Source organism: Saccoglossus kowalevskii, chromosome 21 (assembly GCF_978046115.1).
Source record: "Saccoglossus kowalevskii chromosome 21, keSacKowa6.1, whole genome shotgun sequence".
Taxonomy (NCBI): domain Eukaryota; kingdom Metazoa; phylum Hemichordata; class Enteropneusta; family Harrimaniidae; genus Saccoglossus; species Saccoglossus kowalevskii.
The window spans coordinates 19,334,766-19,354,430 of NC_140661.1; the positions used below are offsets into that span (position 1 = coordinate 19,334,766).

Below are 19,665 nucleotides of genomic sequence, written 5' to 3' on the forward strand. Positions count from 1 at the left end.
ATTTTCGATACAAAACTGATACCCCAAAATTACGTTATACGTTATTCACTTGTATTGTGGGGGTCGTCGCGCAGCGTCCTGTTCGTCTCGCTACGGTTACCGTGGTCTCGCGTTCTGGAATTAATAGCGACGTAATATCTGGGAAGCGAACATCCGGGCATTTTCACCGCCTGGCAGCCATCTCGGTGAAAACAAAGGCCGAAAACTCGCAGAAAACAGTACTTTGAGATGGTTGTTGAGACTCTCCCGACCAGTGTAACAAGAATACAGCACATATGCATTTGATTGTTCAAAATAACTTCAAAGTATCGGAGTTTGTGCTGTTTTCACGGGCTCTTCGACAGGCGTTTCACAGTAGCTCGCGCAGAGCCCATGGAAATACATGGTACAGCGGTAACTCCGTTCGAAGATACAACATCTCTCAGTCTAAAATACGTTGTTTGAAATTCGAACGCACGCTGCGCAACGACCATCGCCCTTTAAGCTGGATAGATGGTCTGCAGAAATGTGTGAAATCACACGTGTTAATTACAACTTCATGGCTTTTGGTATTTTTAGGTTACAAACGATGAATTATCTTGAAACAAATAATTGTATTTAGTCGTGACTTACAATGTATATATCATACAATGTATAGGCCTGAAAATGTGTCCATTCACATTCGCCGACATTGTCAGAAAACTTCTTGCATTTAAAGCGGGGGAGTCGTCACCTGCGCATGCGGCAGATGGTCATAGCCTGTCATTGTTTATAAACAAGCGTCTACCCATGCGCCTATGCGTTTTTAACGTGTGCTGTTATCGTCGCTTGGGACTCAATTCCCGCGCGTGCGCAGGTGACGACCCTCCCGCTTTAAACAAACACGATTGCGGAAGAGAAAACGTTATTTTATTTATCTCCAGTCTGAAAATGGCGTATATATTTGTGTATATATGTTGCCTACTGACCCACTCTTTCATATGTATTGTGTATTATGGATATTATATGTTATACAGGTTGTATAAATGTTGCGATGGATACTATAATTATAATTATACTACGTGCCTAGGTAAGTACAAACGTCGCACGTGTGTCACTTCCTTGCACTATATTTCCCTACATTACTGTACACTGTTTTGTTGTGTCGTGACGTGGTTTGGCGTGATGTAGTGTAGTGTAGTGTAGTGTAGTGTAGTGTAGTGTAGTGTAGTGTAGTGTAGTGTAGTGTAGTGTAGTGTAGTGTAGTGTAGTGTAGTGTAGTGTAGTGTAGTGTAGTCTGGTGTGGTGTAGTGCAGTGTAGTCTGGTGTAGTGCAGTGCAGTCTGGTGTGGTGCAGTGTAGTGTAGTGTAGTGTAGTGTAGTGTAGTGTAGTGTAGTGTAGTGTAGTGTGGTGCGGTGCGGTGCGGTGTAGTGTAGTGTGGTGTGGTGTAGTGTTGTCTTGTCTCTAAATGTATATCGTTACATTCATTGTTTGCATTAGCCGTAAAATGTCCATAGTTGATCTAATAATAAAGACCTATACCGGTTTCCCATTATATATCGTCATCTATGGAGTGTCACCGGTTATAATTTTGAATTTACTAAATCTCTCCCTAGAATGTAAACCTGGCTATTATGGCGATGGCTGTTTCAGTAACTGTCAGTGTGAAAATGGTGCGGCGTGTAGTAATGTAGATGGATCGTGCACGTGCCAAGACGGTTACTATGGTAACACATGTGCTTTACCCTGCAACTGTAAAAATGGCGCAGATTGTAGCATGGCGGATGGGTCTTGTACTTGCCAACCTGGTTACTATGGGACTTTGTGCGGGAAATCCTGTAACTGCCCGGATAATTCTGTGTGTTCGCAAACAGCAGACGACTGCGTGTGTGTAGATGGATTTTATGGCGCCGATTGTGATGGGAGGTGTAATTGCTCCAATAACGCCATATGCGATCCGATAGAGGGCGCGTGCTCTTGTAAGCCCGGTTACTACGGAAGAGAATGTCGATACCGGTGTGATTGTTACAATGGCGCCCGCTGTGGTTCCACGGACCCTCATCAATGTGTCTGTCCAAATGAATGGGCCGGAAGTAGGTGCATAAATTGTGTGGACGACGGTAACTACTGCAAGGACAAATGCCTACATTGTTATAATGGACACACGTGCAAGGCCACTGAGCAAACCTGTGATTGCTCGCCGGGTTGGCAAGGCAACCGTTGCGATGAAACGTGTAATGTCGGGTTCTATGGAGACGGTTGTTCAGAAGAGTGTATGTGTGAAAATGGCGGAACATGCCATCATGTGACTGGCGCGTGCACGTGCACACCGGGGTGGATAGGGAATAATTGTACTGAAAAATGCCCAGTCAACTGTCAGGATTGTACCAAAGTTGACGAGATAGTTTGCACATCGTGCAAATCTGGGTGGATTGGTTCAAAGTGTGAGAAATCTTGCAAACCAGGGACGTACGGAACGATGTGCACAAACATATGTCCTTACTGCGACGGGTCGTACTGCTATCACGTGGATGGGAGTTGTGACTGCCCTCACAGGTAAGATATCGAGTATACGTGAATATGAGATATGAAGAGTTTATTTTATGAACAAAAGATATGACTGCCCTCACAGGTGGCATATTAAGTATCACACTAGTATGTACATTTGAATGTCAAGTAAATTTCGATAGTAGATGGTTTATTAGGTTTTCAAGACACATGTCTTGGAAACCTATTGTAATCGTTATGTTTTTTATTATTCCGCCAGATTTTTTCGCTAAGCGCCATTTCGACACCGTTGCACATATCTGTAAAAAATTTTCATATGTTTTTAAAGGTTGATGAGATCTAGTGCATATCCTAAGATGACGCATATTGATCACGTGGTACGGCGGCCATTTTGAATTTTAGGCAAAAAATGGCATGCTCATTTAAACACCTTTCTGGGGGCCTAGGAGTCTCAAACTTTCGCCTAAAAGAAGCATTGGCCCTAGAGCTACGTATATCAGAAAAAAAAAGTTGAACGGTCATGTGACTTTTTTTTCTAGAATTTTCTGAAATATTGTTTTGCATCTCATTTGCATAATTTTGATCGTATCGAAATTCCACGCCATAATTTTGAAGAACATCATACATACTACAGATTAATCAAAGAATCATGGAAGTGCGACCAGTAGTTTTGGAGCAGTTGATTTATGAATATTTTTCACATTTTATATAAAATAGTCAGCAATGTTGCATTATGGGAAAGGGGGGAGGGCCCATATACGATACACATTGAATTGACATATATTGAGAACTATTGCATATACAAACATGGAACTAACGCTATATTGAAGACATTGGACAAGAGAATTGACCAAAATATTGGATGACCATAAATGGTCATGCAACTCATTAAATATGCATGTCTCTAATATCTCAGGCACTATTGCAAGTACAAACATGGAACTAACGCTATATTGAAGACATTGGACAAGATAATTGACCAAGATATTGGATGACCATATATGGTCATGTAACTCATTAAATATGCATGTCTTTAATATCTCAGGCACTATTGCAAGTATAAACATGGAACCAATGCTATATTGAAGACATTGAACAAAAGAATTGATCAACATAGTGTATGACCATATATGGTCATATAACTCATTAAATATGCGTGTCTCTAATATCTCGGGCATTATTGCAAGTTCAAACATGGAATCAACGCTATATTGAAGACATAGGACGAGAGAATTGACCAACATATTCGATGACCATATATGGTCATAGAACTGATTAAATATGCATATCCATATATCTCGAACACTTTTAAAGATAGAAACATGTACCCAAACCTATATTGAAGACTTTGGACAAGATAATTGACCAACACAGTCGATGACCATATATGGTCATACAACTCATTAAATATGCATGTCTCTAATATCTCGAGTACTATTGTAAGCACAAACATGGAACCAATACTATATTGAAGACATTGGACAAAAGGATTGACCAACATATTCGATTACCATATATGGTCATAGAACACATTAAGTATGCATATCCATAATATCTCGAGCACTTTTAAAGATAGGGACATGTACCCAAACCTATACTGAAGACATTGGACAAGAGAATTGTCCAACATATGAGATGACCATATATGGTCATAGAACTCATTAAATATGCATGCCTCTAATATCTTAGGCACTGATGCAGGTAGGAACATGGAACCAATGCTATATTGAAGTCATTGGACAAGAGAATTGACAAACATACCTGATGACTATATATGGTCATATAACTCATTACATATGCATGGCAATAATATCTTGGACACTATCACATATACAAACATGGGACCAACGTTAATTTTGGGGGCTATTGCAAACAGTCATACCTGGCCATGCATTGCATGTGACTTGGCCATGTGCCATGGTCTTGAAAACCGGTCATTGCTGCTATGCAGCTATATTTATTATTATTATTATATTGATCGTGTTTCAGCTCAACTGGCGTAGCACTGAACAGATGTGGTGAGAACGCGTGTGGCTGTCTCAACGGTGGGAAGTGTAACACTACATCTCTGCTTTGTGACTGCCTTGATGCATGGCTAGGAGATTACTGCAATGAAACGTTTTTACTAAAAGAAAGTAGTAATGATAGCGAGAACCAAAATAGTAATAATGGTGAGATTCATTAGTTATTAATACATTGCTCACACTTTCAACTTGTGGTGTTTTTAAACCCAGGTTCTTCAACTTTACCTGTCGGGTTTTCCAAATCGATCGATTGATCAATCACAAAAATACATACCTCTGCATTGCCCTCTGATTAATAATTCTAGTTATAAATTATAAGTTTATAATAAGTACAATTTCATTTGAATGACCTTTTAACTAATTTCCCTTGGAATGATGCTTGAAAAGAATATGGATGTGTTGAGTTTGGTCCACGTGACGTGTAATGACGTCATGTCCATTATTCACTATTTAGATCTATCATTGAGAAAGGATACTTTGTCCAAATCATCTGATTATATTAAATAATTACCAAGGACCTGCACCATATATTATATTCATCGGTCCTAGGAGTATTCAAAATTGTAAAAGTCTGTCCATTGTAATGTTAGATGTGCGAGTGTGAGATAGGTGCTTTCGTTACACGTCCTTTGTAAGACGACCTGAGCCGTATGGCTAGACTATGCGGTGCTATACGTCCGCATCAGTTCGAGTCACGCAGGCAGTGCGATAAACTTTAATTAAAGCGGGGGAGTCGTCACCTGCGCATGCGTAAGATGGCCATAGCGTGTCATTGTTTACAAACAAGCGTCTACCCATGAGCCTTTTGCGTTTTTAGCGCGTGTTGTGTCCGTCGCTTGGGACTAAATTCCCGCGCGTGCGCAGGTGACGGCCCCCCTTTAACATAGTCTTTACCATTCCTCATGTTTGGTGTTATTTATATGCTTTAGCAGTTTATGGTATTTTACAACTTCTTGCATTTCAGGTACAAAGAGTAAAATTGGTTCATCTAGCAGTCTTATTGACATCATCGCAACTGTAGCAGTCATCGTTGCTGTGATGATCTGTGTTGTGGTCGTCATTGTAGTGTATGTCATGCGACGTCGGAAGAAAAATAACAAAAAGTCAAACGAGTTGTACGTAGTCTTATTTCTCATCTCTGATTAGTTACTTGCTAGTTCTTACACCCTAATAAGTTGACAATGCGATACATGCTCTTGCGAACAAAGTCATTACACAATATATGTTCTCACGAACAACTCAAGTTACTACACAATGTAATATTCCAATGTTACGAACAAACTCGTTACACAATGTAAGTAGTAATACAATGTTACGAACACAGTCATTACACAATGAAAATATGTAATATTACGACACGTTCAATTTGTATGATGATTATCATGGACTCTAGTCTCTGTATACCATGAGCTGATAACGTCTATGTCGTCTGTCCATCTCTTTCGTGTCTGTCACCCGGGTTTTATTTCGGTGAACGTAAGGCATAATAATATCGTAGGGATTATCTCTTATTTTGAACATTTATTTCAGGTATATCACTCAGCCTACCAGTACAATAGCTTACGACACAAGCCAGGACTATGCAATCATTTCAAACGAACCAAGAACAGACACTGATATATTTTCCAGCACTCTCAGATATGCAGAAATTACAGACGAAAAGAAAGACCAAACTAACATACGACCACCAGAATCCCCAAAGAATCAACAAAGAGATACCGTAAATTTGCCGTTACTAAGCAACAGAGCAGAGTGTCCGGATAACATGACAGCAAGCGATCCAGACGAGCATATTTATGCCGAGCCGTTTCAACATGAACAACATGTGGATCGACCAGCTGAAAAGGTCAAATCTGCGCCAATCGAGGCTTATCAGATTGTCCCGTTAACAGAGGGGCATGCCGAACCCGAAAATGCCGACCTCTACGACCACACCAACTGGCAGCCACGAGAAAGAAGTGATCAGGAAACACTAGAGGAATACAATGAATTGAACTTGAACAAAGACACTCGTACAAGAGATCACATTTACAATACCTTAACTAAATGGTGATGGTTTACCGATTTCAGTGATACAATCTGGTACAGCTCAGCCCGGTCGTCTTGTTATCTTACGTCGTGTTCCAACATCCCCTAGCTGCAGTTTTAGCATTTCCGATTGCTGTATGTTGGACTATGTTGAGCCAAATGCAAGCGACCACAGTTCCATGCATAAAGTAAATGCAGAGTTAGTTGACGATACGTACTGTCTGACTATACCCTTAACATGACACTTTGTCGCATACGACTTGTTTACCACTTCCGTGTGACTGAGAATGTTCTAGAACCGTACTGTGTCTGGGTGGAATTTTTAGAAGCTGGTTGAATAGGTAATAGGACACTGTAGAAGGCAATAGAAGGTAATGAAACATTCTAGAAATTTGTAGTAAATTCCAGATTCATTATGTATGCTGATGTAATGGTCTATTTATAGACAGCGTGGGTGTATATATAGGGGAGTTGTTCAGCACTGAGATCAGATCGGAGATCTCGTTGAATTGTGTTGGAGTTTAAGTATCTAGTTATTGGAGGTTTGGAGTTTTACCGCGTTATTGTACTTGATGTTTGCAGAGTATAATAATACCAGTACCAGTTGAAACCTCATCTGTTGGCTCCGTGTTCGTATTTTATCATCGCCGCCAGGGAAGTCTTTTTGTTACTGTTGCCATTTTGGTATTTGAACCATCACACCTGTACGATACCAATTACGGTAATATTACGTTGCGTGTGACACACTTAGTTGGCATATTTACCATCTAAACACATTAACCACATACTCACTTACTTTTCCACATATCGACTTCACCATTATAATATTCAACGTGTAATTGTAGCTATATTTCCTAAAGAATTTGGTTCAAGAAAATGATTATAGTTCATATTATCACATTCCAATAGATATTTAGCAATCGACATCACATGTAGTGGATTCGATTTAAACCAAGGCAATATAGTTACTCCAATTATGATAAATTCATTTTGTAGCACATAATAACTTTATTTCTACGATGAAAACTGAAATCCAAAAATGCACATGCGCAGTGATTTTTATTGTACGTACCATGTTATGGGATTTGTTATTTGCGTTTTATCCTGAAAAAAGTATACAGATGTAGTTGTCTCCCCTCGTCAATTCATCTGTTGGTTTGACCCGCGAACATATATAATTCGTTTGGAATCTGAAGCATACGTGAACGTGCTTCTGATATTATGGAGGTTTTGAGTTTTGTTTTCACTTGCGCATGCGTGCATAATAAAACGGAAAAGACCACGGTATTCCGTTGAGTGGCAACATGGCTGTTGTTTTTGTTTTTGTACTCTAGTATCCTCCTTTTATTTCCTCAGTTGAAACTAGTAACCTTGTCAGCATCCTTTATTATATCTTTTTTATATTACCTCAAACCCTGCAAATAGAAGTGTGCATGGAATCGTTCTGATTGGCTCCTGTGGAAACCCAGGTGGTGTACATGAAACTGGGCCATATATTCTCAATACATAGGCTAGATTGAGGACAGCTGTGGACCACCATTTCAATTGAATATGCTGTGTGTTGCTGCTGCGATATTGTGAGACAAGTGATGTAGGCTTCAATCATCATTATGTGAGACTTGTATAAACTGCTCTGCGATCTCCTGCTATCAGCGGTGCCCTCCAGAATAACAGCGTTCCTCTGCAAACAATACTCATGTATATCTTTGTTGTTGTGTTGCAGAAGCCATTAACTATCATCATCCACATCTTGGAACTGTGAGTTATCAACAATGCACACTTCCCTAAACAATCCCCTATTTTAGTGAATTCACGCATTGTATTAGTCTGTGCTTTGTTTCTTGTAATTATTTTGAGAGGTATTAAAGCCAGGAGTTTTAACTTGATATCTTGGTGTATGTGTACTTCATTTCCAGTACTATTGTCTTGTCTACTCCATTTTAGCAGTGCAAGAACGCCCCGTCCAGTGAGAGTTCTGTAGCTGAGCCTCTGGTTATTTTGTTGGGTATACCACTTTTAACTCAAATACTGTGCTACAGAATGAAGTTTCTAAACATGAGTTGTGTGATTCGTACGGCTAGGATGTAAACACCCTGCAATGAGACATGTGAATTCCTTCGAAAGCTAGTAAACTTGATGGTGAACGATAACCTGGGAGGAGTAATGAACATCAAGCTCGTGGAGAGTGTATATGGGAATTATTAGAGTACAGACAAAATCACCTGCCATGAGAGTCAATGTTACAAAAAGCTCAACCGGAAATAACAAAATAGCAAAACACTAAAACTGCAATGGAGTTCACAAGAGCAGAAAATAAATGTGGGACATCTTAGAAACCCATTCTAGGTGCTGATAGAATACTGATCATCATCATCTGTAAAAACGAAACTGAATGCATGGATGTGCAAACTAACTATTCTCAGTGACAATACTTACAGCACACGTCTGTAAATGATAAAGCTGTGAAAATAAATAATATCACTGATACAAGCAATAATATGGATGGAAATAAACGAAACATCACACAACATAGTCGTGCATGTGAATCTGATTATGGTGCTAATGATCTTGTCCAAAATAGTACACACAAAACAACTGGAACTAGCAATGTCTCAATCTCTGATGCACTAATAAATGTTTCTGTTGATAAGAAGAGGATACTAACTCTTCCCTCTGTTCCCACGTCTATTGTGGATACAAAGTCATCTTGTTCTGGGGTTTCGCGGGCTGATCAGCAGGTCATCGATTTGTTTGATCAGAGGTTTGTACTTGTCGATCCTTGGTGGTTTAGGTGGAGGATGTTGAATCGTTTGCATCGTACATTTCTGATAGCTCCCAACTTTTTTTATTTGCTGGCATTCTGGAATTTTGACTGCAGTTTTTTTTTATATTTTAGAGTGAATCCTCTTGATATGTTATTAAGTTGCTTAATACCCGTCTGAAATTGACTGTGGTCATATTTCCCGATTATGAGTCGTATATTTAAATATCTCACCGTGACGGGTGTTTTGCATTATGAAGCACATGTATAATATTATAAAGGTCATCACACTGTACTTTAAGTAAATATTTACCTTTTTTATTATTTCGATAACAAATTTGAAATATTCCGGACTTTACAGATTCCGTCGGAATCACCGGAACTCCGGAGAATACCGCTTACCCTACCCTTAGTACTGCTGATGCCCTACCTGGTCGTCTCCTGCTGCTTCTACATATTGAGGTTGATGATGCTCGCTTTCATTTAGTTAATGTCTTTATTCCGACAATGGTGCTGCGGAGAGTGTGTGTTTTCAGCTCTCTATCATAATGAAAGGTAATTCCAACTACACCTTGAACAGTGGCAGCGGCACCGGGCGATCGCCCCCCGAAAAATGCGCGCCCCAATTGCGCCTATGGGGCGCAAGGAATGGCGAGGAGACCCCCTCCCAACGCAACATTTCGTGACGCCGCCTCTGTTAAAAATAATCATGAACCATATTCTCGCTCGTCGGCTCTGCTCTTCAGCATCACAAGACTCTTCAAACTCACTGGTTCGTACGTCATTGTAACCCAGCAACTAATATTGAAACAGTTCTCCTGGTCGCGTAATCATCCCAGGTCACAACTAGGTCATGTTGTATATTTCAAAATCTATGTTCACTAGAATTAAACATTCTTTCATAAAACCAAACTGTTCATTTCTCAGATCATTCTCCTGTCAATCTCAAATTGTTATTATCACCTATAAGTAATCGTAATTATGTCTTTCAACTGCAGTCTACTACACGGTGAAGAATTTTGTACTGTCTGAATACTGGTTCCCATGGTAACGTTTCAGCTCCTTGCAGACATTGTGGGACGTCGGAAAAATAATAAAAAGAGTTGACAAAACAAAGATGTGTAAGAACAGAAATATTAAACATGATCCATACAACGAGATAATTGATCTGAAAAAAGGATACATTTGTCCATGAGAAATTACTAGTAAATGAAAAGCAAGCCACTGTTAAAATGAATTTGTTAAAATCAAAACGACATGTGCAGTGATTAGGACCAGACATCAAATACTTAATGAGAGCGATGCTCTTACTTGTAGTCTTTTAAATCCAAGCTTAGATGCAGATTAGTAGCAGAATTTAAATACCATCTATTAAATCATACCATAGGGACATTTGAACAGCAATTCTGCATAAACAACGCTATCGCCATCGCCACCGCCGCGCCACCGGTTTTCAGATCATGGCTTAACTTAAGAAATGACTTCATGAGCCGAAAATGCGTAATTGTAATACCTAAGAAATGCTGTGGCAAGTGTTCAAAAACGGAAGTATTCATTTTAGCAGCTGATTAAAATGCTTCATAAAATGTTGATGCAATGGGGGACAACTAATACCAGACTTATGTCGATTTAGCGGCGTTGGTGGCGCTGTTGATTAGCAAATTTAGAGAGGGTTTGTTAATGGATTTGAATGATAGTAGCAGAATCATGTGACTTATTTTTGGTCACCCACCTGAATTAAAACGTCGCAAGTGCCAACAATCAGACTGCAATGAGAAATCCTGAAATCCTAGTAACTTTCTACGTCGATAGTCAAAGTTGTCAAAAGAAAGTAAAACACAGTCGGGGAAGTATCGTTGCTTTCTTGCTCTCTGCGAGACTGATCAAGGCGACATATTTATTTCAATTCAATTCAGTGATCCATCGGTTGGGCGCAGTAACTCACGCCGAACAATCTGGGATAATGCGAGAAGAAAAGACGAACCAGGGCTTATAATGAAACAAGTGTTTCCAAGTTTAACAAATGGTGGGACAAGACTTATATTTACGCATTGCCATGAATTAACAAAAACATCACATAATAATTTGGTAAAAAAAAATTATATATAATTTACTTATTTACAAATTTCAACATTTTGAAATATTCATCTATGCTGTCTGAAAAAGTTTACTTTCTAAATACAATATATACTTTCGATGTTATATCGTTGGTCCTTGACAGTGCGCCCTCTGTCGTTTGTACCACAGCTCCAGCTGTGTGATGTCATCTCTCTAGACGGATTGGTAATTTGACCGTTGGCAATAGTTACCCATACATGCGCAGAAGCCACAGCAACATGCGCATATACCACAGATGAGAGCAACAGCTAGTAAGCAGGCAATTACGATGACGACTATGGCCCATATTCTGTAAAATATAACGATAGTAAATGACAGCGTGAGTTCATCTGACGCCATATTTTTCGTGTTGAGGTAATACATATGGCCGAAAAGGCGGGTCACCGGCTCAAAATATTGGAGAAAGACTCTCATTTCAGTACGAAAAAAAAGTCCCATTTGTACACAGAATATATAGCCAGGGTTAGTTCATTTTATCTCTGGAACTCCCTGGGCTACACTAAAATGCTAACGCAATAGTCAGTCACCAGTGCCACACCATAACATTGCTGTTGAAGAATTGCGTGCTGTTATTATTAATAATATTGCATAATAGCAATATAACGTTCCAATAATTTACGCCCTCTAGTGTCGAGGTACACCTGTGACAAGGAAGTGAGTTGTATATGTGAAAGCGAGTCCGTTTAAAGTGTAACTGAATTGGGACAATTGACTTTTTTTGTGTGCAAAATTTATTTATAAACAACATTATGAAAAAAAATCAAGTGAAAAGGGTATATAAATTGGGTAAACAGTCAATGATATTCCGAAATCGCGCCACGCCCCCCTCTCCCATCACCTTCGAGTTTTTTCGGCATTACGAGTGTAACCGAAATGGCGCCACCAACGGGAGCATAAAGCATGAGCTAGCTAGCAGACAGGATTGTTTATCATTTTCCATACGCACGCGTTTCGTAAACATATACAACGAGTTACCAAGATCGAGAATTCTTACGAGTTACCATCATATACAACGAGTTACCACGATCGTTTTCATGGGGAAACGCTGTGTTGTTGGCGGGTGTAGTAACACACACGGCGATCGCGTAAGTCTTTATGGGTTCCCAAAAGATTCGAATTTATGACATCAGTGGACCAAAGCCGTCAAGAACACCAGGAAACATTGGGATGGACCTTCTCCATATACCGTTATTTGCAGTGTCCATTTTACGCCCGAATCATTTGTTGATCCACCATCTGGATTCGTTATGAATTATTTGGGTTTCGGGAATAACTGTAAATAACCAGAAGAATAACATTTTCCATGTAGAATATGAATATTAATTTGCTTGAAAAGTTTAGAATGTATTCATGTTATTATGCCAGAGTCGAATTAACTAGATCGATCGTGGAACAACAACAACAAAACACAAAATGGCAATTGGAAAATGTAAGCACTGGACGCATTCACCGTTCACGTACTTTGTGTCTTTACATGATTTCTTCAGAAGATCAAGAAACTGAAAATTGCACACTGATATGTGTTTAGAATTTGGATGAACAAAAGACAGAAACTGGAAACCCAATCTGATTAAAATCTGATGTAGTGTACGGGCTTTAATTATTTTGGCTATCAACTTATTTTAATTTTATTTGTTATTACTTTTGTTATTAATGCCTTTTTATTTTATTATTTTACTTTGATTTTGATTTTTTTTAATTCCGCCCTACATACATCTGATCCGACGCCTACGTAAGTCCCGTTCAAATCTCGCGTAAGTAACAGCCAATCACAGGCCCCCTTTTATACAAGCTGTCGGTTGCTTACTTTTCAGTGTAGCGATACTCTACTGGCAATCTTTCTGTACATTATATTTTGCCCACTTGAATAAACCATTAATAGAAAATTGCTAGTATATTTTTATTTACAAAAGAAATTCCACAGCATTTTACAATTTTTGTCATTACATTGAATATTTTGTTCACTTCCAACAAATGTGTACACTTCCTCAGGCTGATACATCTTCGCCAGCCAAGGTTCGTTTATTCAGTCATCGCTTCAATTTTACATCAAACACTGAGCATAATTATCTAGAATGGAAGCAATAAAATAAGTAAATCGTAATGATTAGAACACTGTAAACAGCTATAGTAAACAATGCAAATTTTAAATTGTATAACGGTCAGCGGCCCACGGCATCGACGCAGAAAATTGGAGCAAAAAAATATTTCCTGATCAATTGCGATGTGTTCCAAATAAAAAATATTTTATTCCAGTCCAAATCAGCTCAATTACTTTAATAAAGAGTTATTGTATAATGTACAAAATGTTGATACATTTTGATGAATATTTACAGCTACGGCTTCAATACCGTAGACGGTTTTGACCCGATCGTCAACAAAACATCACCCGTCTCCAGGGCAAGCGACAGGAAAAAGACACCGGTGTTCGGTCGAACCGGTGGAAACAAAATCGTCACTCCCAGAATAACTACGCAAAATAACGATCTAAACTCGAACCATTCGAGCCACAATATAAACATAAAAAAATGACTTTCGTTGCATTTGACAATGATAAACTTACCGAAAAGCCGTGTTCTTCTCGGTCGCTAACGTCGGTATAATCCGCCATTTTATTTGAGTGTGTTTGCCACCTGACTCTGCCCAGTGACGTCATCATGTGCGCTATAGAAGAAGGTCTGTGATTCGTTGACTAAAATCGTCGACAGTGGGTCTCGTTGAAATCTCGTTACATAGGCATCGGCTCAGATGTATGTAGGGCGGAATTTAAAAAAAAATCACAAAATCAAAATCAAAGTAAAATTATAAAATAAAAAGGCATTAATAACAAAAGTAATAAAACATAAAATTAAAATAAGTTTATAGCCAAAATAATTAAAGCCCGTACACTACATCAGATTTTAATCAGATTGCTGGAAACCAAGCCGGTCACGATGTTCAAACTCTGTGTCACGGTCATTTTGGGAAGGTACACGATCACCCACATCGCGTACTTTTCTTGCAGGTTCAAACCTGTATGGGCCAATTTGTCCCTGGCACTCTAAAACAAAATCGTGACATCTCTCATTGTCATCATACTCTTCGATTTCATAACTCTCGTCAGACGATAACATAGATTCCGTGTCGCTTTCCGAGCACTGCATACGTATAGCGGCCATTGTGAGACGATGACAAGTTCCCCCCGTGACGTCACAAAGTACCCTTGTATGCTAATTAGGTACTCTAGTTGGAGCCTCGCTCTGAGTCGACCAAGAAACTGAACGTGGGCGTGTCCTTATCCAGAACATTATTATTGATCGTTTACTTAATTTATGTACATTTTTCACTTGATTTTTTTTCATAATGTTTTTATAAATAAATTTTGCACACAAAAAAAGTCAATTGTTACAATTGTTACAATTCAGTTACAGTTCGAATACAGAACAGGTTTTCAAACACCACGTTGAATGGCGTTACGCCCATCCCACAACAAGTCAGCGTAAAGTCAGCGTTCTATCATTACAACAAGCGGGCTTAGTGGAAACGCACATGGCCACGAAACGTGTGGTTGTGTTCATATGATTAGAAGGAAAAAATGCATATGTATCTCGCAAGTCAACCCTAATTTATCAAAGGGCGACAGTCGTCGTGCCGCGTCCTGTTCGATATGGGACTCATAGCAACGTATACAACGCGTGTAAAATACATTGTTTATTTACATGAAATTCGAAAACGCGGCGCTGTGCCACGACCACCGCCCTTTAATGAAGTCTTACAAAATGTATTTCACTGAATTATTGTAAAACACGTGAGCTAACAACATTTCAGTTTCCCCTTGACATACATACACACGTGTAAAACATTATAATGCGTGGCAAAGCCTGTTTATGTATATTTGAAACATGAAAACCTACTTACGCTAAGGACTCGTCGCAGCAGTGGTATCCGCTATCAGTGGTGTAGCAGCATACTGTGTCTGTTTCCTCGTCTGTCGTCACGTTGAGACGCGGGCAACTGGGAAAAGGATAGTCACTTGGGCAATTATACGCCAAGACCCCTGTAATATATAATCAGAAAATAATGAGAAAAAAAAACGCTTTTAGTAAACCATCAAGAAGATTATTCACGAGCCAGGAGACTATTCACAAAAAATCACATAAGCAGTAGGTAAGTTCAAGTTCAAGTTAGCGAGAGCAATGCATATGGTACTGTACGAATGGTTATTCGTAAATGTCACGGTGAGCCAACAAGACAGGAACCGCGAAAACGAAAACACTGAAAGCCGATAATTTAAAAGAGGAACAATGCCGAAGCAAATAATGTTACTAGTATATAAGTTGAAAATTACCCGGATACTTTATGTATTTTGTAGGGGTAGCCAGGTGGGAATATTAATGAGATATTGTGTACACAGTGCGCATGCTCCGGACCCTTTTTTCGTAATCCGCAACGCTTGCGTTATTACAGTGAGCGTTTTATCACAGTCCCTCTATCAGATAGAGGGACTGTGGTTTTATGTAAGTTAAGTTCAGTACCATCAATGAGGTTTGTCAATCTAAGGATGACTGTGTACACACTCCACACCATGTCATTCTCTGCAATACTATGCAATTGCAATTGCAATTCTGGTTCCCCCATAACTCTGGGTGCGGATTTTATCCCGTGTGGCGTATGTATAATTGTTCCGTATAGTGACGATTATGATGTTAATTTCCAGCTATTAACAAATGTGCGTACGCGTGACGAAACGTAACTAATTCTGTTCAACCGCCACAAATAAACACATTAGACATTCAATGTATTATATGAAGTGAAAGTGTATTGTCTGTCATGACGTAACTTCCGCAATGAAACTAGTTGGAGAAAATAAGCGGACATTGCCATCTATTTAGAGAATAGACCAACTTAGAGGAAGTAACTTTACAATCGAAAATAAAAAAGTTAACTTAAATAGAAACTTGGAATGAAATTGTTATCGAATTATGACATTATCCAAAATGATCTAAAAGTCTAAATCAATAGTTTATCACTGACGAGTATGGCGTCCATGTTATCAACTGCGAAGAATACGAACTGACCGAGATAATCGGCTAAATAAAATGGGACAGTGACGTAGACTCTTATCACGATGCCACTTTATTTAATCTGTATTTACCGAGGTTGTTTTGTAGCAGAACAAAAGCTGTTTTTCGTGACACGTGACTTTTATGAGTGTGTACGCCCGATTAGATCAAACCAGCGTGCCCATGTCGCAGATACATATGAGTGCATCCATTTGTCGGAGTGTGACTCATGGCGTTCTGCTGATAAGCGTGTGACCTGTATGATTATTTTTTTTATTTCTATTGTCTAATAATCATATGAACACAGCGTGGCACTGGGAAAGTTATAATTTATTTTTTTGTACACAAAATACGTGGTAGCTTTCTTTCACTGATCGCTAACTTCGTTTACTGACCTCTAACTTCGTTCAATCACAGTCCCTCAACACAGGACTGTGGTTCAATGGTCGCTAAACAGTTAGCGATACTCAACTTAAACAAACATCGGAAACATCGCGAAGTTGTTTAGTCGTTAATGTCCAGCAGGGGTACTAGTAGTAGGAGAATTCGAAATAACTTGAGGAAGATCGGTGAGTGACATGCTTCGACTCTCAGTGCGATCAGTCTGCGTGTTTGCCGCAGAGGAACAAAGTAAAATAATTTACTAGTACAAGTTAAACTCACAACACCATTCGTATATGTACACACATTACACAGTACCACGGTCAATTCTCCGATGCGCAATAAGTTAGCATTAATACTTACCATTGATCAGGTATGCGGAGAATGCCACCAGTGTCAGTAAATTAAACCTACCCATGCCGATTTCAGAACAGAGTGATATCAATTCGGTTCTACAGTTTGTGCGGTGAGTTTGGCACTGGAATTTCCCTTTTAGTATTGTTCCGGGTTATTTTCAGCTCAATGATGTCAGTTGTTCGGTCAGCTGACAATTTAGTAATCAGTCTCTCACGTGATGCATTCATCACAATAAGTGCGTGTGTGGGCATGCGCGTTGAATCATAAGAGTACAGTGTCAGTATCACATGGTCCCGTATAAAGGTCAAGCACAATTCATTGCGCAGTACACATTGTCTTCATCGACCACGTCGTCTGCAGCATGCAGTGATATCCGTATATACCAGTGGCGGCGGCGGCGGCGGCACGGGGGGGTGGTTGCCCCCTGGAAAAAATGTTAGGGGCGTCGTTCCCTAAAATGAAGCTGGAATCCTTTGTGTCAGCAAAATTTGCCCCTCAAAATTCAAAAAGTAGCGTTTCAGAGGGTCTAGATTTCAAAATTTTTAAGGGGGAGTATGCCTCAGACCCCACAGGAAAGTCGTGCCGGGGCGTTAATCCCGTGGACGAGTAATACGAAATAGTTAATATATATTCAATGACAGGAAAACAAAAACATCCTCGCTTCCTTCGCCTTTTTAATTAGGGTATAATTTCAGGACATTTATACAAAAAACAAAAATGACACGTCGTACTTAGGAGAGAATTTGATTATTTTTTATTAAGTTTGACGAACTGTTCTCTTTGCGTTTGAAACAGTGACGGTGTCGTTTGAGAGCTACTTGTTGAACCGGGGATGCCCTCCCATAGTTAAAGTGAACGGGTGTGTGTCGCTACTATGACCCCTCCCCCATTTTTACGGTCGTGCCGATCTTTTTGACCTCCAATATTCGTCAATTCCGCAAAATAGAGGAGATTTTTTTTCAGGTAAAATGATCACTCAATATTGACATTTTTTGGTCCATTGGCAGTTATTAACTGGCTTCGAAGCACTCACACTCCAAATCAAGGCGATCGCCCCGGGCTACTAGGCAATACTATTGTGCTTCAAATCAGCAGAATGTACCCACTTTTTGAGGAACCCCTGGCTCGTGTCTACTCTGAAGTTCGATCTGCCTAACACCGTGTGGAGTATTGCAAATTATTTGTTTGTGTCTTAGATTTTTAATTTTAATTTACGAAATATGATTTTAGATTTTGAATCTGTATTAAGTTACTGTATTTAGTTCACGAACGGTCGACCACGGACATGTATCCCCATGTACCAAACCAACGGCTCCCGAATCAGGTTTGCGATACGCGGCCAGCTAGAGCTTAGACCCAGAAAAATCATGTTTATTAGGTATCTGATCACGGCGCACGTCATTAGTAAAATATGACACCTTGCAGCCTGAGCTGCTTTATTTATTTATTTATTTATTTATTTATTTATTTATTTATTTATTTATTTATTTATTTATTTATTTATTTATTTATTTATTTATTTATTTATTTATTTATTTATTTATTTATTTATTTACTCAATTACTCACTCATTCAGAGATTGGTTTTGCTGCGTTAACAAGGAAGCTGACTGATGGCGCTGTGGCGCAAAACCTATCAATTCAGGTAAAAAAATACCAAAATAAGAATTACAATGCAATAAGTATGAAATTAAGAGTCTTGTTCGATTTACATAGCTGATGAGCCACTGTACTATTTTAGCTCACCGTATCTAGTTATTTGCAGCACAATATGATGCATATATAGCAAGAAATTAGCATTCACACATTGTGTTGTATGAAAGGAGAGAAGGTTAGCACTCCCCCTTGACAAGGACGGAATACGGAATACACCCGCGGTGTTCAACACATATACGGTTAAGGCATTGTCACTTACTTCGTGGCATCTAACCAAGTTTTGATTGGGCAATTGCACTGATTTTAAAGGGACTCATAGCAACGTATGCTGCGCATGTAAAATACATTGTTTATTTACGTGAAATTCGAACACGCGCTGCGCGACGACCGCCGCCCTTTAAATATTGAGTTTACATTGCTAATGCAAATAAATAAATTCATAGTAACATATCGGTAGTTTGTTTGAACCATCTGAACGTCCATAACATTGTATACATACTCTATGCAGAAATACAATAATTGAAACCACCGAAAAATCGTCACACAATGCATGCGATTACCCACAATCCTATGCGGTTTGTTTAAACAGATATCTGTTGGTAAATGGTACAGTCCAAAGCCGACATGCTTTTGAATTTTGAAAATTTTCTTCCCTCAAAATTACTGAATAGTAGTAGCTTGCTAAAGTAGCAGTGTTTTTGTTTGTGTAAAAAGTAAACCAAACTTAGTTTATAACCATACTGTAAGCCAAAGAATTTCCCAGCACTTGGTTGTGTCTTTGAATGGTTGAAAAAAGGAAATTTGCATAGTAATTTGTTGCTAGGTGATGAAAG

General features: G+C 39.1%; 2 protein-coding genes and 1 non-coding gene across 3 annotated transcripts; 2 read left to right on the forward strand and 1 right to left on the reverse strand.

Moving 5' to 3' along the window:
• The first annotated feature begins 913 nt into the window (after positions 1 to 913).
• On the forward strand, positions 914 to 8,404 carry LOC102804692 (uncharacterized). Its single transcript, XM_006825134.2, has 5 exons — positions 914 to 1,048; positions 1,575 to 2,514; positions 4,456 to 4,637; positions 5,455 to 5,605; positions 6,021 to 8,404. Exons 1-5 carry the CDS (start codon positions 985 to 987, stop codon positions 6,541 to 6,543), a joined length of 1,860 nt encoding a protein of 619 aa, XP_006825197.2. The 5' UTR covers positions 914 to 984; the 3' UTR covers positions 6,544 to 8,404.
• Positions 8,405 to 11,363: 2,959 nt separating this feature from the next.
• LOC100373597 (uncharacterized) lies at positions 11,364 to 17,362 on the reverse strand. Its single transcript, XM_002741648.2, has 3 exons — positions 17,184 to 17,362; positions 15,295 to 15,433; positions 11,364 to 11,686 (listed from the first exon to the last, which is right to left on the reverse strand). The coding sequence occupies exons 1-3, from the start codon at positions 17,236 to 17,238 to the stop codon at positions 11,551 to 11,553; spliced, it is 330 nt and encodes a 109-aa protein (XP_002741694.2). The 5' UTR covers positions 17,239 to 17,362; the 3' UTR covers positions 11,364 to 11,550.
• Positions 17,363 to 18,985: 1,623 nt separating this feature from the next.
• LOC144343210 (U6atac minor spliceosomal RNA) lies at positions 18,986 to 19,117 on the forward strand. Its single transcript, XR_013418911.2, has one exon. It is a non-coding gene; the product is annotated as a U6atac minor spliceosomal RNA (small nuclear RNA).
• Positions 19,118 to 19,665: the final 548 nt, after the last annotated feature.

What these genes read in the sequence shown, in the direction of transcription:
- LOC102804692 (XM_006825134.2), top strand. Translation starts at nt 985, where the DNA reads ATGTTATACAGGTTGTATAAATGTTGCGATGGATACTATAATTATAAT. An exon ending in GAACCAAAATAGTAATAATG is followed by an intron (nt 4,638 to 5,454) that starts GTGAGATTCATT and finishes CTTGCATTTCAG; the next exon opens with GTACAAAGAGTAAAATTGGT. An exon ending in AACAAAAAGTCAAACGAGTT is followed by an intron (nt 5,606 to 6,020) that starts GTACGTAGTCTT and finishes CATTTATTTCAG; the next exon opens with GTATATCACTCAGCCTACCA.
- LOC100373597 (XM_002741648.2), bottom strand. Translation starts at nt 17,238, where the DNA reads ATGGGTAGGTTTAATTTACTGACACTGGTGGCATTCTCCGCATACCTG. An exon ending in CTCCGCATACCTGATCAATG is followed by an intron (nt 15,434 to 17,183) that starts GTAAGTATTAAT and finishes TATATATTACAG; the next exon opens with GGGTCTTGGCGTATAATTGC. An exon ending in TGCTGCGACGAGTCCTTAGC is followed by an intron (nt 11,687 to 15,294) that starts GTAAGTAGGTTT and finishes TATATTTTACAG; the next exon opens with AATATGGGCCATAGTCGTCA.